At 44.8% G+C, this 19,401-nt stretch overlaps 1 protein-coding gene across 5 annotated transcripts in view; it reads left to right on the top strand.

Annotated features, from left to right (window-relative positions):
- The window catches only part of CARMIL1 (capping protein regulator and myosin 1 linker 1), a 194,127-nt gene extending 186,111 nt beyond the window's left edge, over nucleotides 1-8,016 (top strand). For 3 of the 5 annotated variants that reach the window (XM_054057344.1, XM_054057345.1, XM_054057348.1), the window contains 3 exons: nucleotides 1,366-1,500; nucleotides 4,110-4,256; nucleotides 7,383-8,016. In XM_054057344.1, coding sequence (XP_053913319.1) covers nucleotides 1,366-1,500; nucleotides 4,110-4,256; nucleotides 7,383-7,519 — 419 coding nt within the window. In that variant the 3' untranslated portion in view covers nucleotides 7,520-8,016. The remainder of the gene's footprint in view (nucleotides 1-1,365; nucleotides 1,501-4,109; nucleotides 4,257-7,382) is intronic. The other 2 variants (XM_054057346.1, XM_054057347.1) reach the window with 1 other exon arrangement.
- Nucleotides 8,017-19,401: the final 11,385 nt, after the last annotated feature.

Genomic DNA, 19,401 nt, shown 5'->3' on the forward strand with positions numbered 1-19,401 from the left:
TAAGCACACCGAGGTGAGGTGATGAAGAAGCCAAGCGGTAATCCTATTAACGCTCTTGCTCCCACCACTGTTTCCAGCGGTGTGGCCATGCTAATGGTAGCAAATTTTTGTGAAGTAATCTGAGGGCAAAGAAGCACAGCTCAGATGTCCACAAAGTATCAAAAACTGAAAGTGGTTCCTCAATAAAGCAAATAACAGCTTTAGTTCAAAAATACAAAGCTGTGTTTGCCCAGCAATGTGCATGTCCGTATGTTGATGCTGAGCTTCCCAAAGCAACTGGCCTCACGTGCACATCAAAAGCATACAGAAAGGTCCAAGAATTGGTGTATCTGTTCAGGTCAAGTTACATTTGGAAGGTCATCGCTTTCCTTTGCTGAAAGTAAAAAGATTGACTCCTTTTTGGTGACTTCTCAACAGTGAGATAAATTCCTCTTTAATTTCCAGTATGCACCTGAATTAATTAATTGCACAAATAGGCAATATAGTTGATACTCTGAGTTCCTTTTTCCTTTTATCAATACTAATGTGTCTTCCTAATGCCGCTGCTGTGTACATATGCCACTGTTTACTCCTTGGGAAGCAAACATGCAAGCAGTTTAAGTAATCCGTTGTAGCTGTACTTCCCTGCTGTCCAAACAAAGACTGTCTTGTGTGAGGCTGATAACGTCTTCCTATAAGGACTGTTGTGATGGTAGTCAACTTGCCATGCATAACACATATCCAGCCTTTTAGAGAAGCCAGATATCCAGGTCGTTTAAACTATGGGCTTGAATTTAAATTCCAGATTCTCTCACAGTCTAGGGGGCAAAGTACTTTTTCTGCTTAGAAAATCTTTGCAAATGCTGTCATGTTATGTACTGGCAATTTATTCCTGAAAGTACAGAGTTCTGTAGGCTGTTTATGAAATCTGATTCACCGGTTCATCTTTACGCTTTGTAACTGTGAAACAGGACATCAGAATTGATCAGTTCTTTGTTTCAGGACAATAAATATATAAATAGAACAAATATTTCCAAAAATCAATCCAAAATAATTTTCAGCTGTTCTTTTCAAATTGCATACTTATTTTGTAGGAAATTCAGTTGATCCCATCAGATTTCTACTTCTGCTGCAATAGCAATACACATTAAAAATGCTGAAATTGAGGCCTTTCCTTTGGCTATTAAAATTCTTTCACCTTTCCTGAGGGGCCATCATGTGTTCTCTTGACATAATTTAAATTCCTGGTTCTTTGTTTATTGGGCACAGTTTCTAGGTGTTTCTTGTTTGTGTCTTGTGTTGAGGTTTGGCCCATTATAACAGCACGATTTCTGAGAGTATGTTGCGGATGTAACTTCTCACCCTTTTATTCATGGTACTCCACAGAGGATGTTCCAGAGTCTCCTTCCGGCCCCAGTTCCCCAAAAGTTGCCCTGCTTCCACCTGTGCTGAAGAAGGTTCCTTCTGATAAAGAAAAAGATGGTCAGAGCAGCCCTACAGTCAGATCATTTTCTCAAGAAGGTAGGAGTGTTGGTATAATTGTTGGTCCAACGTGCTGGTCTTCTGCTAGTATTCTGTGTCATTGTCTTCTGATTTGTTTTCTCTTGGAAGGGAAGAGGTTTATTCATTTAGAGGAAAAAAGAACAAGGAAAGTGTATCTGATTACCTGTTTCCCTTCTCCACGCATGGGTTGGTGCTCCCTATTTTCTTCCTTTGATCAAACCAAAGGAAAGATGAATCCCTTGGTATTAATAATGCAGCTGAACAGTTAAGGGGCTCTTGTGTTGTACGTATTATGATTTAGTTTGGTCTTAATCAAGATGCTGATTGGAATTGGTCACACATGATAATGCAAAATGTAACTCTGTGGTTCAGTGGATTTCCAGGGGAGCAGCCATGACTTTGCTTCTTGCAGCCAGCCTGTTGCTTTGTTTTTTACTTCTCCTCTCTGTGGGGTCACTACATGTGACCGAGTTTGCCTTCTTCTCGGGCAGTGCATCTCTGTGTGCCAGGGCAGGGCTTGGTACCTTTTACACACAACAGTAGGCTGCTGCCATCTCTGTGTTGCTTTTCGTGTATGCGCTGGATCTCTACTTTTTCTGATGCATTTGCTTGCCCACAGTTGGCTCTTAGAAGACCTAAGGCTTCCTCTGGCAGCATAGGATGTGTGGAGAAGCAGTCACAGAAATGTTGTTCAATGTGGTATTAGCTGGCACAAATTACAAGGTTGGATATCTAGAGGTAGGAGGCCTCTTCCTTTCTGGGACTTTACTCAAGAAAAGACAGTGAGCCGCATTTCTCTCCCAAGGTGATTCCCATCACTTAAGCTGTGAGACAAAGCGATGCTGCTGGGAATTTTTCAGACCGTAGGAGGCAGACAAGTCAAGGCAGATAAGCAACACTGGATTGTGAAGGCTGTGCAGTTGTGCTGCCCACAGAGCCCACCATTACCCTCTAGATGACAGGAGGGGCGAAGCCATCCCCAAAACAGGATGGTCCAGGGGTATATTTTAAGAAGCTTCTCCCTTTCTCTCCTAGAACTACCATTTCCTTTATGGAACAACTTATCTCACAGTCTGGAGTTTGCTCTGCTTGGTGATGGGGTGGCTACCATTTGGTGACTGCATGTCACCGCATGTAGCATCTGTCTACAGATTGTGGCTTTCACTTCAGTCACCCTGGTGCTGTTGGCTGCTCTTGGGCCGTAAAGGTAGCCCAGCAGAACCACCACAATCTCACTGTGTTTAGTAGAGCTAGCAGGATACAGCACACCCAAGGACCTCTCCTGTGTCTGGAAAGAACCGAGGCTACAGGTGGTCCATATTGCCAAAAGCTGCTACAGTGTGTGGCTGAGGGTCAGGGTGTCTAAAGTGCCTCCTGTTGGCTGTGGCATTGTGAAGGTGGGAAGGCAAAATACAGCTTGTTTATTCTCCTGCCTTTAGTCCCGTCAGAGCCTGTGCTGAGACAGGGACCTGGGCTACAGCTTAGGGATCAGACTCATTGCACCGATGCTGTCACGTTGAGAATGATTGCAGTCAAAGTCTTCTGCCACAGCAGCCTCTCTCAGCTGCTGTCTAATAACTGCATATGCCAGAGCCCTTATTTTCTCACTAGATTTTCACCAGACTAGGAAAGAGAACTTGTTGCTGCATAACCAGAGAAACGCAGCATAATGCGACTAGTTGCAGATGTATGGTAACTTGAAGTTAAATTCACCATTTCTGTGCTATATGCCTTCTCCACCTCCCTGTCATCAGAGGAAAATACTGGAGAAGCAGGGAATATGGGATTGTAACTACAATGCTTTCATGTCACATCCATTCTCTAACACAGCAGAGATTTGACAAGATGTTGCAGTTTGTGGTTGTTACATGAGAAGGTGGACAATTGCTTTGTTTTTAAAATAGTCACAGTTTGGAAACCCTTACTCAAAAGGGATCAGACACTGTACTTTCCTCACTTCTTGCTCGCTTAGACCTTAGACTTCCACAAACAACTTGACCAAACACAGAGTTTTCTAGTTGCTGCTACATTGCATTGTGCAAATTTTATCAATAATGGTTTAGAAGGCTAAAATTGGGTTTCCGGGTCCTTATGGAGCTGTTATGCTTTGCATTATATTGTTCAGGAAAGAGTAAATTCAGTTTCTTACATTTTTTTATTCTTTTTCAGGTTTTCCATTTTCTTTATCACTTTTCTATTTCCTCATTCAGTCATTCCTCTGTCCTTGCTTTCTGCCGCCTTTCAGGCTAGCATGCTCAGTTTGTTTCTGCCACTGGTAAATCACTGCAAATCTGCCTAAGTTAGTAAAGAAAATTATATCTCTTATGAAAGAAAGCTGAAATTTAGATGATACTTGATTATAAAATTGCTTTATATTAATATGTTTAACTGTACTTTGTGGGACAACCTCAAAAATATACCTCTATTCACAGCATACCTATAAGATGAGGCTGGAGTTTCCAGCACACCAATATCTGGACTAAATTTAAACCAGCATCTGGCATATTGATTACTGCTCTTTGAACAATTGATTAAATGGGATGGATAAGCAAAATTATTTATATTACTTTCTGTACGTGGGCCTACCGAACAGCTTAGGGGTGTAAACTAATCCTTTTCCCTGCTAGAGCAAACAGGAGATTGTCAAAAAAGCGATACAGCTCATGACTGTGCCAAGCCATCTGGCAGTGTGAAAACCACTTCGGGGCAGTATTCTACCAGTGCAGAAGAGGAAGCTGATGTGCTTGGGCAGAGGAAGACACAGCCCACTTCTGGTTAGAAGTTTTAATTTTTCATCAAGACACTGCTTGATAACTGGCACCAACAATTGTTAAGAAACTGTAATAGCAAAGAAGCCACAAAAGGGGGTGGGATTGTCCTTGGGTTACAAGAAAGGTAAAAATTCTGTCCCGTGGCAAATACACGGCATGAAAAAATTTCCAGATAAGAAATATATGTGCTTTTTTCCTTTGTGGCAACACCACTGACCAGTACCATAGAGCACCTGCAGTCCTTCTGCAGAAGAGGGGCTGTCAGAAACCATGACTGCTCATGGCAGTGACGATGGCACACTGCCATGTAAGTACGCCGCAGGTAGGCTCCCTGCAGCTTTGTGTGCTTACGTACCTTTCCTTTCGAAGATGTGTGCACTGAAGTATTTCAAAGAAGATTTCAGCCTGAGAATTGTTAGTGCCAGTTTCAGTACATCACTCTCAAAACCATTTGAGAACTAGGTAAATCTTTTTTTGACATAATACTTTGCTTTTCAGCTGCATAAACAAACAAAAAAACGCCTAAAGAGCCCAAACTCAGCACTGGGCTGCGTGCTTAAGCCTCGCTTCCTGAAGTGCAGCTTTGACTTATAGTGAACTCATTCAGTAGGCTATAAAACTGTTCAGTTGTTCTGTGTTTTAAAATATAAAAGTTCCTGTTCTCAAATGGTCTGTGTTTACATGCCTCTCTTTTCCTTTTCACTGGTTTATTTAAACTATGAGTCAGAAATAGTTTTTTTTTCTGAAGTGTTTTAATGAGGTATTAGAACATCTTTTGCAATTACATTTACCCACAGTTTTTCTGTTTATAAGCCATCACGTATCCCTTTTGTAACATCCTCAGACTAAAATGTATAATCTGATTTCCTTTTCACAATGTAAAATCAAACCAGGCCTACCCAAACTAGGACACTCTCCTCCCCATCAGAATCAAATTATTATATTTTAGTTTGTTCTAAGATATCTCTCTGATAAAGTAAGTTTCAAAAACTTGAATGCTGCTGCAGTTCTACACGGGTCACCTGTGTATGGTTTCATCGGGACAAGGGGAAGCCTTTGTGGCAGAAGGCTGCTTACAGTATGTGAAATTCCTGATATATTTCTCGGGTGTTTACGGGGCAAAAGATTTGTCTTGATTTATCAGGCCATAAACTAAAATGGCTGCTGAAGAATGTGTTCTGGGTTTTGTTTGAAGAGTGAATGGTGAGGTTCAAACAAAGGCCATGAATTTGTAAGAGGGTACAAGTACAAAGAATGACTCAAAAATTTCCAGGCACCTATTTCTTTGAAAAGCAGTGGTGTTTGTGACCATGGAAATGACTGATTAATTTTTTTTTCTCTTTTTAGGTTTTTTAATTCTCTCCAATTCCATTAAATAGCTTTAAAAACTTCTCTCAAAATCCTTTTCTTTTCTTTCCCAATTTGCAAAGCTGGGATAAGAATGCATTGAGTGTATAGCTGCTGGATCTCGTTTCCTCCCATGTTTTGGCTAGCACAGATAAGGAAACAGGTGTGTTGGACTCAGGAGAACTGTTTGAGTAGCAAATGTGCGGTGTGTGCGGAGATGGGTCTCCACAAGATGTGCGTTGGCTGTGTCTGTTCTGCTTTCATCATGGCAGAGATCCAGAACTGGACAACGTCTGTGCCAAATGAAATCAGTCCAGAGATTTCCGTCCCCTGTTTCACAGCCTGTTGACACGCACCAGCGCTGCCTAGGGCTGTATCCCGAAGGATACAGGGAGCATCCCTGCTGAGGCTACCCCGGCAACTCTGCAGTGTTTGCTCTCTGGGGATTCCTTTCTGCATTTTCCGCATTCCTGGCAGCCCCTGACACAGCGTGGCACGATTTGAAATGGCCACATAGGTGTTTCAGTGACAATCTGCTGCTTGGTGCCCCTGCTGTGGCTGGAGGTGGGTGCTGGTGACAGGGCAGGCTGTCCCTTGTGGCACTAAGGCTGAAGGTGAAGAAGAGGTGGTGTTTCATGGCCACCGCGGCTGCTGCTGCCTTGTTGAGAGGCGTACGCAAATGTGAACAGGTGTCAGGATTAGCACATACCAAGGCTGAGCATCCTTATCGTAAATGGTGGAGCGAGAAGGCCTCATAACAGTAACATTTAATTTTGTGGGGGTGAAATGAGATGACTTGCAAGGAAGTCACGTTTAAGGGCCGCTGTGTGTTTAAAGGTTCATTTTAATTTGGAGTATGAGATCTCTAAAGCTAGCGGTCCTTGACGTAACGTCACCCCCACTGATGCGTATGACAACTCTCCTGTTGCCATAGCAATTTTAGACCACAAATTAGATCAGAAATCTTAACAAGGTTTTATGTCTTTCTTTCCGTTTTATTTCAAAGCTTGTAGGTTTTGCGAAAACCCTGGTCTTACTGAGATTTTAGGGTGCTGGGTGAATAAAATGGTTACTGTTTGCTTTTAGATCATGGGAAGTAGGTATGTCTCCCTGCTTTTTCTCCACTGCCAAGCACAGTGAGATACAGAACCGTGGTGTCAGCTGGAAGAGATGCAGGTTGGAATCGGAGCCAGAGTGTGTGTCCCCCATCAGGAAACAAGGAGGGCATCGGGACTTGGCAGTGCTGGGGGGGCAGGGAGCAGCAGTTCAGGTAACTTCAGTGTCAGAGTGAGTGTCTTTGTTAAGGCTGCCAGGTCAAAAGGGGGAGCATAGATGTATCCAGCTGGGGAGGCAGACCTGCCTGGGACACGTGCTACTCGTCTTAGTGGTGCCCAGCAAGGGTAGGCACCTGAGCAGTCAGGGGTACGTTGGCTGTGATCCAGCCCTGCTGGAAAAAGAATGCTGTTCTGATTTTGAAGTAGCGTGATGAGAAGAAAGTCTCCAGTCTTCCCAGTTAGAAAATGTAATGTGTGTCCGTGTCACAGTGGAGTACTGAGTTTCATATTTCAAGTTTGTCTCCTTGCCAACCAACAGCAGAATAAAGTTTGCTCGAACTCATTCTCTTCTCTCTCCCCTTTTTCTGGGTTGAAGGGGGCCTATGCTACTCCCACTACTGCAAATGAATTCAGTGGGAGTGGGTCCTGTGTGCATGAATAACATTTTTTATTATTATTTTTCTTCTCTCCTATAATCATTAGTAAGACTTATTTCTGTTTTATACAGCTGCAAAAAAAAGCCCTGGACAGCAGTCCCATGAGTTCCAGGAACTGAAGCAAAGATCCTTGAGTAAAGACGGCCATCAGGGAAACAAGTCCAGTGACTCTGGCGAAGAAGCAGATAAAGATTTTATTTTTGTTTAGCAATCAGTACGAGTGCTTCGTAGTGTGAGAGCTTTTTTATAACAATCAGGGTACAGCAATCAACAGCCCTTCTAGCCAGCTGCTCTTTCACCGCAGGTACATTTCCATGCAGAAAACCTGATCTTCCAATCGTGATTCACTATAGACTCACTTGGCATTGATTTGGTCCTTAATTTCGGTTCTGTATAATGCAGACGTTCCTTTCCATGCCTTTTCTAAAGCCAGCGATTCTTTCATGTATTCTACTTGAATTTCTCTGAAGCAGCTACAGAGAGTGCCCTGCATTAGGGCATTTAGAAAGCAAAGCAAATTAACTGGACTCTTGTCTTACACTAATACACTGTACAGCAGGTAATGTGTTGTACTGCTGAATGTAAATGTGTCAAATCTGCACGTGACTTACCTATAAATATATTCTTGCGGTATGCAATTGCACATTGTAATTATATTAAAAGAGCACACTAATAAAATAATTTGTATAGATTATATATATTAAATGCTTGGGTATGGTTTTTACATTCTCCCATAGGGAGCTTCTTTCTTCCTGTTCCCCTACTGTACATAAAGCTCCAACGCTTACATTTGTGTACCGTCAAAAAGCACAACAGAGAAGGATTTGGATGACGTATAATCATGGTATGCTTCCACATTCGTATATTAATGTATATAGTTGATTGGAATGAGGGCAATTGAAATTTTATTAATATTGGTGTTTTCTAGAGGCCTTCTTCAGTTCTGTCTGCTTATTAGCTTCCTTTCAATGTGTAATTCTACGAGGAAAATAGTTTGACTTCTGCAGAAACATTTCAGCTTTTGAGGGAGGGGGTGCAAATTTCACAGCTACCCACTTACATTACAGGTTGAAGGGATTTTATTCATATGTATATTTGTAACAATAAAAAATGATTTTACAACTGAAATACTGGTCTTCATTTTTACAGCAGTGGTTTTGGTGTGGCGATCTCTGCTCTTTGAACGATGGCATTGTGTCACGTAGACAAAGCGTGCAGTTAAGACAAAACCCATATTCTGTGTTCGCAGTAGAAAGTTGTTCCTGTTGAAAGTAACACATAGACACGATCTTTGTGAAATTACTGTGTTTTTGCTAGTCTCCTCCTTCAGCAGAGCAGCTTTCGTGTGTGCCAGAAACACCTGCTAGCTGAAGTCTCTGTTTTGGTTCCGTAGGACAGAACAAAATTGTTTTGGTAATTCTCTCCCAAGAGCAATTGGCCTGACCTTCCCTGGGTAGAAATGCTCAGATACCTGTCTATCAAACGAACTTTCATCTGATGCCTGTGCACAGACTCGCTATCGCCACTTCTCCTGTTGCGGTATAAAGGGTTGCTAAGTCAAAGCAATAGCTTTTTATGCCAGAACCCTTTTTAGAAACGCTTTGTAGAGGTTTAAATCTCAAAAGTAAGGCAGAAGGCTGTGGGAAGGAGGTCCTGAGAGCTGGGGGTTCATATCCAACTACCACAACATATGCGCATAGTCTGGAAATTCTGCACTCATCTGAAGTCATTAAGACAAAGTTACTTATTTTCACATACATATATTCATGCTTTATTGGGCATCACAAAAAAAAAAAAAAGACAAATGGCAAAGGAAAGCTGAACATGTTTGTATTAGAAAGGAAAAATAATCCAGTCATAAATAGCCCACTGCAATTTTCTTCCACATGAAAAAGAGAACTGTTTGGGCAGTGTGGGTATAGAAGTGTAGCCTGATTTTTCGGTTTTGTGAATTTAAGAAAGTCAACAACAACATTTGTGATATTAATTTTAAAAAAAAAAATTACCCAGACTTCCACCTGCTGAGGCTTTCTCTTATTTGTGCTCAGTGGCCTTCTCACTGGTCACGTGAAATGTTGTACTGGTCCTGGTGTGAGAAAGCACAGCAATAGTATCTTTCCATCACCCTGGTATCAGTAAACCAAAGACAGGATTGTCTGAAACGCTGGGAGAAACCATGTGTTTGTGCTGATAAACGCCAGAAGAAAAGCTGTAGTTCTGGAATGGTTGTCTGCTGGAGTGTAAAGATTTCATTAGACAGCAATGTTTTTCCATATTAGTTACGGACAGCTTTTCCAGTTTTTATTCCAGCCATCTGCGTGTTGTGGGCAGGCTGAGTGGTGGAAAAACATCTTTAGGGGAGTGCTAGCGTGAGCTCTTGGAGACGGGGGTTGGTTTTGTGTGCATATGTGGTTTGGGTGGGGGGAGGAGTGATAATTTTCATTTCTTTATTTTTTTTCTGCCTGGCGAGCCCAGCACTGCCAGACCAATTGCAAAGAATTCAGAGTACCAGAGCACCCTTGTTGTACCTCTTCTATGTTTAAGCAACAAAGACTTTTATTTTCAGTATCTGAGCCCATAGAGGCCTCAGGTTAGTGCCAGTGGGTTTTGGGGAAGTAACAACCACCGTACCCTGGTGCCAAGCCAAGCTGGTTGGGAGATTTTTGGGGTGACATCTCTGGGGGCAGGGGTGACACTGCAGTTCCATGAGCTGCGAGCCCTCTGAAGCAGACACACACCTGAGAGAACCCTCTTTGCTCCTCATGTTGCCTCCCTGCTGCCTGAGCCGCCCTGTGATGCTCTGCGGTTCCCCATGCTCCCTGACTGTCCCTGGCCATGCGCTGCCCTGGGAGGATGAGGAGCAAAGCCCAGCTCGCCTACACCGGTTGCTTTGGTGGAATGCTGATGGCAGAGATCCCTGGAGCTCGAGGGAGGCTGAACGTACAGGTTGGCTGGTGGTACTGCTAAAGAGAAATGCTGTTACTTGTTCTGGGACATCCATAGTGTCTTTGAGTACCACCAATGCTCTATGTTTCTCCCCATCCTGCACCACTACCTGCTGTGCCAGCGGTGGAAGCAGCCCTTGGCATGGGAGCAGAAGCAGCTTGCTCCCAACCAGCCTTTCTGTCATAGCCAAGGGCTGATGGGGTCCAGCTAGGGTTTGTCCAACACGATGATTTGGTCCCCAGACTGGCTGTTCTCAGGAAGGACAGCAGCTGCTTGTCATGTTCACCATGTTTAGAAGTGATGGCAAGTAGATGGTATCACCTGAGGTGACAGCGAGGTCCTCTGCACATCCCTCTGTGCGCACAAACATGACTATGACTGAAGCAGAGCAAAGGACCATGCAGCCCTCCCTGATCACTCGGTTAGAAATACTTCCCTGGAACACCAGTCTTTAGTCTGATCCACACCTACCTGATCCAGCCTTGGGGAAGAAGGGGCAAGAAGCTCTTGGAGGGAGCTGCCCTGGTCTTTTCTGCTCCTAAATCTGATTTTCATGTTTTGCCATTGAAGAATTTCACCCATGATATACACAGTAGGAGCACCTCTCCACCTGAGCCAGGCTAGGGAAGAGCTGTGGCTGCAGCATGAACTCGGACAGCTCTACACCACTTCTTCAGGACCAGTTTCCCACTCCCTACTAAAGCAGGTTTAAATCTGGCTGATGATAGATTTTGAGCATTTTAAAATATTCCCTGATGTGCAATTACAACAGTAAATATCTGCTTCCTAAGATGGAAACAGCATTTGTCTTAAATCCTCCCTCTCCACCAGAGTCATCCAGCCAGGCTGAGACCATTTGGGAATTAATGTGGCCCATTAGTCACAAATCTGCCTGACCCACCACACTTAATAGAGAGCTGCCATCCGCGTGATCTCTTGCTGCTGCTTATTAATTGATTAATGTGGAGACGATTTCTCTATTCTTTTTCATAGAAAAGAAATGCTACTAAGAAACATTTTCTAGGAAAACAGCAGAAAGCTCTGCTCCCTCTTGAAACACTGCTTTCTTGTGGTCATGAGAGCTGTGCTGCTTTCTTCCCACCCAGGGATGCTAATGTTGGTGGGCTGTGCCTGAATCCCACCTCTGGAGATCGTCATCTGCTCATGCTGAAGCTGGGGGCAGGTTTCATGTAGAGACACTGTCCTTCACTTCTCCTGGAGCTGTGGCCCAGAGAATCTCTAACAAATGCAGCTCAGGTGAGTAGCAGAGTTTATCATTCAATGCCAGACTTTTGCTGTTCGGGACTGGAAAAGAGAGCCGTCTTCCCCCATCCTAACAAAACAGTCTGTAAATGGAAAGGATGAAAATTGCCGCATAATCACATGCTGATGACCTTTTCTTCAGTCACAGGAGATGACAAAACCCAATTGTCTGAACTATTCCCTCTCAGCGTCAATAGCTCTCACCCCATCCATGTGATCCCTTTCCATAGCTCCAGGCAGGCAGCTGGTGAGCCAGTGCCCGTGGCCTTGCTGCCCTGCCTCTGCCCAGCCAAAACCCCCCAAACTCCTTTGGATGCCCCCATAGCATTGCCAGCGAGTCTCTCAAAGCTCACAAATTACATAATTAAAATGCTTTCAGTTTGTTGCCTAAACATGACAGAATCACAGAATAGTTGGAGTTGGAAGGGATGTCTGGAGAGCATCTGGTCCGACCCCTCTGCTGAAGCATGTTTACCTAGAACTGGTTGCAGAGGAATGCTTCAAGGCAGGCTTTGAGTATCTCTAGGGAAGAGATATCTCCACAGCCGCTCTGGGCAGCCTGTTCCAGTGCTCCGTCACCATCACAGTAGAGAAGTTTTTCTTCATGTTAAAGTGTAACTTCTGTGCTCCAGTTTGTACCCATTGTCCCTTGTCCTGTCACTGGGCGCCCTTATAAAGAGTCTGACCCCCTGGTCCTGACACCCACCCTTTCAATATATAAGTATTGTTAAGACCCTCTTCTCCAGGCTCAGCAGACCCTGGTCTTTCAGCTTTTCCTCCTAAGAGAAATGCTTCGGTCTCCTAATCATCTTCATGGTCCTCCACTGGATTCTCTCAGAGAACAGGGCCCATTATTTCTGCCCTGCTGAAGAGAAAAAAATGCTGCCTTGGGTTGGCCACCACCTTCCTGTCCTTTTATAAGTGATCATAGGAAGATCTGCCAGGCAGCCTCCTCATCCCTGTGCCCAACCTTCTGCAGTCCCTCATGCCTATTCCCTACATAAGCATCTTACCAATGCCCCAGTAAGTGAATCTTCACCTGTGACTCCACGAGCACTATCAGAACCCCACAGCAGCTGAGTTGAATTCCCTGTGGGGCACAGAGGGGTGCATTCATTTTTGGTTGAGAGCAACCAGGTTTGCCAAACAGCCAGGACTCCCTGGCCCTCAGGCCACGACTGCATCTCACTTCAGCAGGCGCTGCCAATGGCTGGCAGCTTAAAATGCTGCTCAGATCATTGCACACGGGATCTTCTTTTCATTTTGTGAAGCTGAGATTTTCCCAGCTCTGAAGGACAGTTTTCCAACCTTGACAATTCGTTGACAACATTTGCCGGCAGCGGATCTGGTGTGAAATGCCTGCCATCTCATGTTCCTCTCCTGTGCCCCATCCCGATCCCTCAAGACACAAAAAGTGGGTGGAAAACTGTCTGGAGCACCTCGGCTGAAGACACTGGGACTGCAAACTTGTCTTTTGGGGGCTTCTCCTTGTCCTGGCATGTGGCTGGGCTGTAGTAAGAGTGGAAGGGCCATGGGGTGCCAAAGGCAGTACCTCATGTTGGAGGCAGTGGTTTCTTTTAGTCATTTACTTTGGCTATTTATTAATTTGGGGTTGTTTTGAGAATTGCTGGAAGGCTCAACGCTCCTGGCTTGTCCTTCTGAGGCTCTGAAACGGGGAGCTAAGCAGTGCCAGCTGCGGCAGGGGCTCCTGCACTGGATCCTGGTGGTACCTCATAAAGGATGTGGAGCCAAGTGTAACATGCCATTGGAAGCTCCCTGCGATGGTTTGTGTGTTCAGGGACTTGGGAACAGGCGTCTGAATGGTGAGGCAAAAGTGAGGTCTTTTGGTGAGCTGCAGGGTAGTGAAATAAGTCAAGTGGCATAAAAGCTGATGGCAAGTCCCTAGAAAGCAGCCAGTGGGGTGGGGGAGGTAGGGGTGGTGTATGTCCAGGTGTCCCCGGGGAATGCAAGGCTTCAGAGATACAGGCAGGGAGGAGAGAGGAAAACAGAGCTGGTGGCAAGAGGCATGCATGGCCCTGGCCAGCTGGTGCAGAGCAAGGGCAGAGCTCAGCCCCTTGTGTGAGGCTTGGAAAAGAGCCATTTTAAATGTCGTCATTGAAAAACATTTAAACACATTTAAAAACAACCTCTTCCTCTATATCCAAGACAAAGCTGTTGGTTCTCCACCAGCAGGCAACCTTGGACAGGCTGGTCCTTGGGACAAGGCACTTGCCTGGGCAAGAACCAGGATCACAGTCCTTTCCCCGCCATGGGCAGTCTGTGGCAAATCTCTTTGCCTCACTGGATCTGGGGCTGCCAGCTCACCCCTGTCCCAGGACATCTCACCTGCGGTTGCTCCTGCTGCCCTGTGCTTGCAAATTCCCCCAGTGCCAAGTACTGGAAGGAAATTGCTGTAAGAGCAATGATGTTCATCAGCACCAAGAAGCTGAACAGTGAGACCTTGTGTTTTCAAAAAGAGAGAAAACGAAGTGTAGGTCCCTGTGCAGTGGATGAAGGGGAAAATGCATTTTTTAGATGTGTCTTTACAAGGGCTGTGCTATCACAAAACTTCATTTCTTATACTGTATCCTGCAGCAAACTGAAGGAGAGGCTCTTGCCAATATGAGAAGAGTCCCTTCCTGACATGATAACCCCTCAGCATTTGACACTCTTACATCAACTATCCTGGGGAACTTTATTAGATGCAGGTTTCAAGCACCCACGTTTGAGAAGCGCGCATGGGAAAGCAGAGATGCTGCCAAGGTCCTCCCCGGTCCCAAGGCAGAGTCCTTGCTCCAATGCTAGTCGGCTGCTGCTGCTTTGGCAATTTGTGATGAGGTCTACCAGCTGACCGACCCTTCAGAGCTCGTTTTTTCTGCTTTTCCAGTAAGTTGAATTGAGGAGAAGAAAAGCTGCGTGGGAGAACAAATGTTTTAATTAGATTGATACTGGCCAGAGAAGGCAGGAGAGGGGCTGCTAGCTTGGCAAATCCAATTTGGTTTCACTAAGTGGAGTTAACTCTGTAATCTCTGCTCAGCACTGCTCTTGGGGTGCCTCCTTCCCTTCTCACTGGCATAGGTGGGTAAGACTCAGTGGTGCGTAGAGGAAAGTCCCATGGAGTGTGTACAGTCCCTACTTTATTTGGACAACATTGCATTCTAGGAGAAGACTGAAATAATGGAAGTCATTAACTGTAACCGAGACTGCAGCCCCTGGCTGGGTAGCACTGAGCAGCATGTGGCTGGGAGAAATGTCAGCTTTTCCTCTAGGAAATCTCCTCTTAGATCCCATCTGATGGCCTAAGTCCTGATGCCTCCATTCCAGCAGCATTCTAGTGGGAAGAGGTTTCCTGCTCCCCTGTAACAGTCGAGGGATTCGCATTGCTGGTCCAAAATGGAGAAGTGGACAGAGAACTGATGCCTTTCAGTCCTGTGGAGCTGCACAGGGAAGGCTGGAAAAACCTGACCATGATAGGAATCTGTGGATGAGGACAACTGTGGGATGGTTGTTCTCATGTCACATCAAATCTACCAGTACTGGGACCTGAACTGTCTGTGCATCTCTGTGTAGCGCCGCATCCACATAGCCTGCACCAGCTGAGCCAGAAAAGGATGGAGCCAGCATCCAGCCTGACACAAGGATGAGGGATTTGCTGGGTAGAGTGAGGGAGGGAGCAGGGGGGAGGGAGGAGGGCATCTGCCTTGGATGTGGGGGTTGGGGTCTGCCACTAATAAGTAGTTTGTACCCATCTAAGGGTGGGGTTGGGAAAAAAAGAAGCATCTATTTCTTTTCTGCAGCAGACAGCTTTATCTCTGACTTGATTTCCAGACAAATGGTAGGGGGATTCACTGACTCTGTTATTTCCACTTTGTTTCCTTTTCAGTCTGTCTTTCATCTGCTTCTCCAGCATTTTTCTTTGCGGGGATGTTCACAGACCCCTTGCCGGGCGCCAGCGCATCGTTCCCACCCTCTGCAGCCCAGCTGCACACAGCAGCTCAGCTGGCACCCTCATCTCCCACCCCACTGGTAGAAATCGGGTGCTGGGGCATGGGTTGTGCCAAGGATCTGGGCTTAGGCTTCCTGCGGGACCTGTGCTACATGCAAAACACGTGCTCAATATTTTCAGGAGAAAATGCTGACGGGTATCAATTCTGGTTTCCTCAGTATCTCTGGTTAGTGCAAAGCTGAAGGTAGCTGAACATATTTGATGAGGAAAATCTTTTCCATTTATAAATACAGGTCTGCATCTACTGAGAATTATCTTCTGAAAAGGTGAGGGACAAAGTCGTGCCACAAATCCAGATGCTGATTATTATTTTGTTCCCAGTTCTGATTATGGAAACATCAATGTGTAATATCAGTATTCTGAATACTCCTCAGGAGCAAGGCATCTGTTAACTGCTCCTCTTTCTGTTTCCAAAACAGCGATCTGCACTTTTTATACATGTTTTTCCAGTTACAGTTGCTTGATTAATTCTTTCTACAAAAAGAGCCCAGCCTGGGATTTAGCCGCATACTCCTTACCCCCACTCCTGCCTTTGGGAAAATTGTCATTATTTGAATTTATTTTCAGCATCAGCTAAATAACATGACATTGGTGTTGTCCCCAAGCTGGAGGGCTTCCTGACCCATAGCAGGATCACATAATGGCTGTGCAAATGCTTCCAGCATGAAGGCATCTACTGAAGCCCCTTCCTGTAAGACTTCGCCAAACACCACCAAAGTCAGAGTGGACCCAGGGTACTTTCTTCTCTTTGCAAATGAGAATGTCTTTGTGGGATTCCTCAGGGCAGGATTTTGGGAAGGGCGAGGGGTGCTGTGGAAGAGAAGTGGCTGTTGGGGAGCCTGAGAAAGTGCAGCAGCCGGACCAGAGGCTCTCTGAGCAGGAGAGTGAGGGCTGGTACCCACTAACACAAGACAGCCTGAGCCCAAAGGAGGAAAGAGTTACTGGGGATAAGATCATTTCCACTTCCTAGTGAATCTTATTCATCTATACTCCAAATTTTTGGTTGCATTTTTCAGAAGCCATGCAGATCCCAAAGAAAACAAATTTTCTAGAAAAAATAGCCATGTTTATACTTTTTAAAAGCTATTTTACACACCCAGATTCACATTAAAAAAAAAACCAAAACACAACCAATAGGGAAATTCTTTACTCTTTGATGTGTAATTACCGTAATCTGAAAATAAACCAATAAAAGAAACATCTCAACTAATGATCTGCCATCACAAAGCCTTAATGGAAAAAAATCATCCTTCCAGGTATCATTACATTAAAGACATTTCTGAACTTAAGGGAAAAAATAATGGGACATCCGTGTGGTTTTTAAAATGCATAGCGTTAAAAATCTATAATGCTATGAAGCAAGAGAATTTAATTGCTATTTCTTTTTTTTCACTTTCAGCTTTTCCAAACAAGGATTTGAGATCTTCTACCTCAAGTGCTATTGTGCAAAGCTGGAGCTGAAGGAGAAGTTCTTTATCAAAAGCATTTGCTACTTTTTAAAATACTCTCTACCTTCAATCCTTATTTAGTCCTTTAAAGAAATAGGACAAGCAGAGCGGTTACTGAGTTTGGTACGTGAGCTGCATACATAGCAGCTACCTTCACTGAGGTGCTTTGATACTAACAGCAATAGATCTACAGGTCAATCTGCACCTCTAACTTGTGGCACCCTGCTGCCAAACCAGTAAAACTTGCTCTGAGATCTTTTTATCTTAATTCATGTTTTAATGAGCCACCTAAATCAACTGGAGAAACCTAAACCTATTTCAGCCATGCAAAATTTTATTTGAAATATGGTGTAACTGATACCGCTGTAAGCAACATTGGTGCCATCTGCATTTAGGACATTTTGCTGGAGTTTTGAAGGGGTATTTGGGTACTTTTTCATGCTACTAAGGAACCAAAGGTGGTTTGCCTAATGGTCACCCATATCTTTTGCAGAGTTCCTCAGACCCTTGGTTTTCTCCAGCCTTTGACATACTTTGTGTTTTGCAGTTGTCTCAGGGCAGCCCTTGGATGCATGTGGAACAAAATAAGGGGAGCTGAATCCTCTCACAGGCTATGGTTTCTCTCAACTTGCCTGGTTACCAAACTAAACTCCTGCAGTCCCACACCCAAGACCTTTAAATCCATGGTGTGCAATATTTATGGGAGCAGAGCTATTGAACTGTGTGTCTATTGTGTGGCATTTATCTGTGGGGTATGTTGCTGGAGGATTTTGAGGGGGAGCGGAAGCATAGCTGTTACAGAGGAGGAGGTCATCATCTCTGCTCTTTTTTTTTCCACTTTGCAAGCATACTCCTCTGCTGTGTGGAAGCAAAGCCTCTCTCTGCCAGCACTGAGGGGGTGTGGGACGACAAGCGACACTCAGAGAGGTGGACATGTGTCATCCACACCCTCATGTGCAGGTAATGATGAGTTTTTGTGAGAGCCAATGAGCTTTAAGAACCTTTTTTATCTCCAAACTGGACCTGGTATCACTGAAGCTGTGCGAGATCCTGAATAAATATTGGCAGTCTAAATAAGGTGTTGTTTTTCACCTGCTCTTCCCCGTGAGGACATGAAGGAGAAGTGGCTGTGACAAGCTCTTCTCAGCGCTCTGAGTTTTACATCAGCTCTCATAAAACCTCACTGTCTCTGTCCCTGTCAAACTGCAGGGTGCTTTCCCCTTGCTCGTATTTCAAAGCATAGGCGGTATTTCCTTGTAAGTTGATTGTGTTAAGAGTATCTCTAGCAAGAAACTAGTTCTTGTGATCACTCTGCCAAGGACCTTTGTTAGTATCAGCCATGGTGACACCTTCCAAAGCCAAGTTACAAACCTCACTAGGAACTGATGGGCAGCTCTTCACTAACAACTTGGACCGGGATGCTCTCTGTCTGAGGCAGATGGGCTCTAGGTCCTGGAAAGAGAGATGGAGACAAAAAGTGGCCTTCCTGGCCCACTATGCTCCGGATCAGCACCAGGTGACCCTCACCCCATACAGGAACTCGGGCACCTCCCACTGGGTGCACCACACCGCTGATGCTGAGGAGCCACAGTAGGAAGCACAGGGGAGAAGAAGCTGCAGGAGAGGTGCCATGGGGAAGCCATCACCCCAGGGCCAGAAACACCCTTTGGCAAGGTAAGGCAAGGATGGGTCAAAAAGTAACCTTTGTAGTGGCTGGTCTTGCTCGCAAGAGACTTGTGGACGTATTCTGTAAAAATATGGACTCCCTCGAATGTCATTATCGAGCACACACTCCTCTCCTTTGCTGGGGAGCTCCTTTCTGAACACACTCATGAAATGCAGGCATTGCTTTTAGCCCTGGTTTTGCATTAGCATCTTGATAATCATTTTTATGGAGTTTGGTGGTGACCTCAGGCTGCTGGCCAGGGAACTCCTGTACCAAACTGCTCGCACACTGCTGCTTAAAGGCTTCAGTTCCACAGCTCCTCCTTTTCCGTGGCACACTGGAAAAGCTAGACATCACCATTGGGATCTCTCTGAAAGAGTGTAATTTTCAGACCTGTTATTCTCAAAGTAAACCACAACTTTTCATTTTTCTCAGGGCAGTTTTGTATTTGTTTTTCCCTCAGATCAAATAGAAGCTTGTTCTGGGAAAATGTTACGTACTTTTCAAAAGCCTTTTCTGCTCTGCCTCTCAGAGCCTCCCTAAAGCAATCAGTATTTGCACAAAATTGATATATATATGTATATATCTCGAATCAAAAGCGACCTGGAAAAATTAATCAGCAAGGGAACTCAAAGGAGATGGTAAAGTTGCTAGAAATTATTCTGGGAGCACACACTAGGATTGCAAAGACACAGAACACAGTTCAAGGTACTTGAAATTGCTGCAGATGTGTAGGCAAGTGATGTTCAAATCACACCTAG

This window comes from Cuculus canorus, chromosome 2 (genome assembly GCF_017976375.1).
Source record: "Cuculus canorus isolate bCucCan1 chromosome 2, bCucCan1.pri, whole genome shotgun sequence".
NCBI lineage: Eukaryota > Metazoa > Chordata > Aves > Cuculiformes > Cuculidae > Cuculus > Cuculus canorus.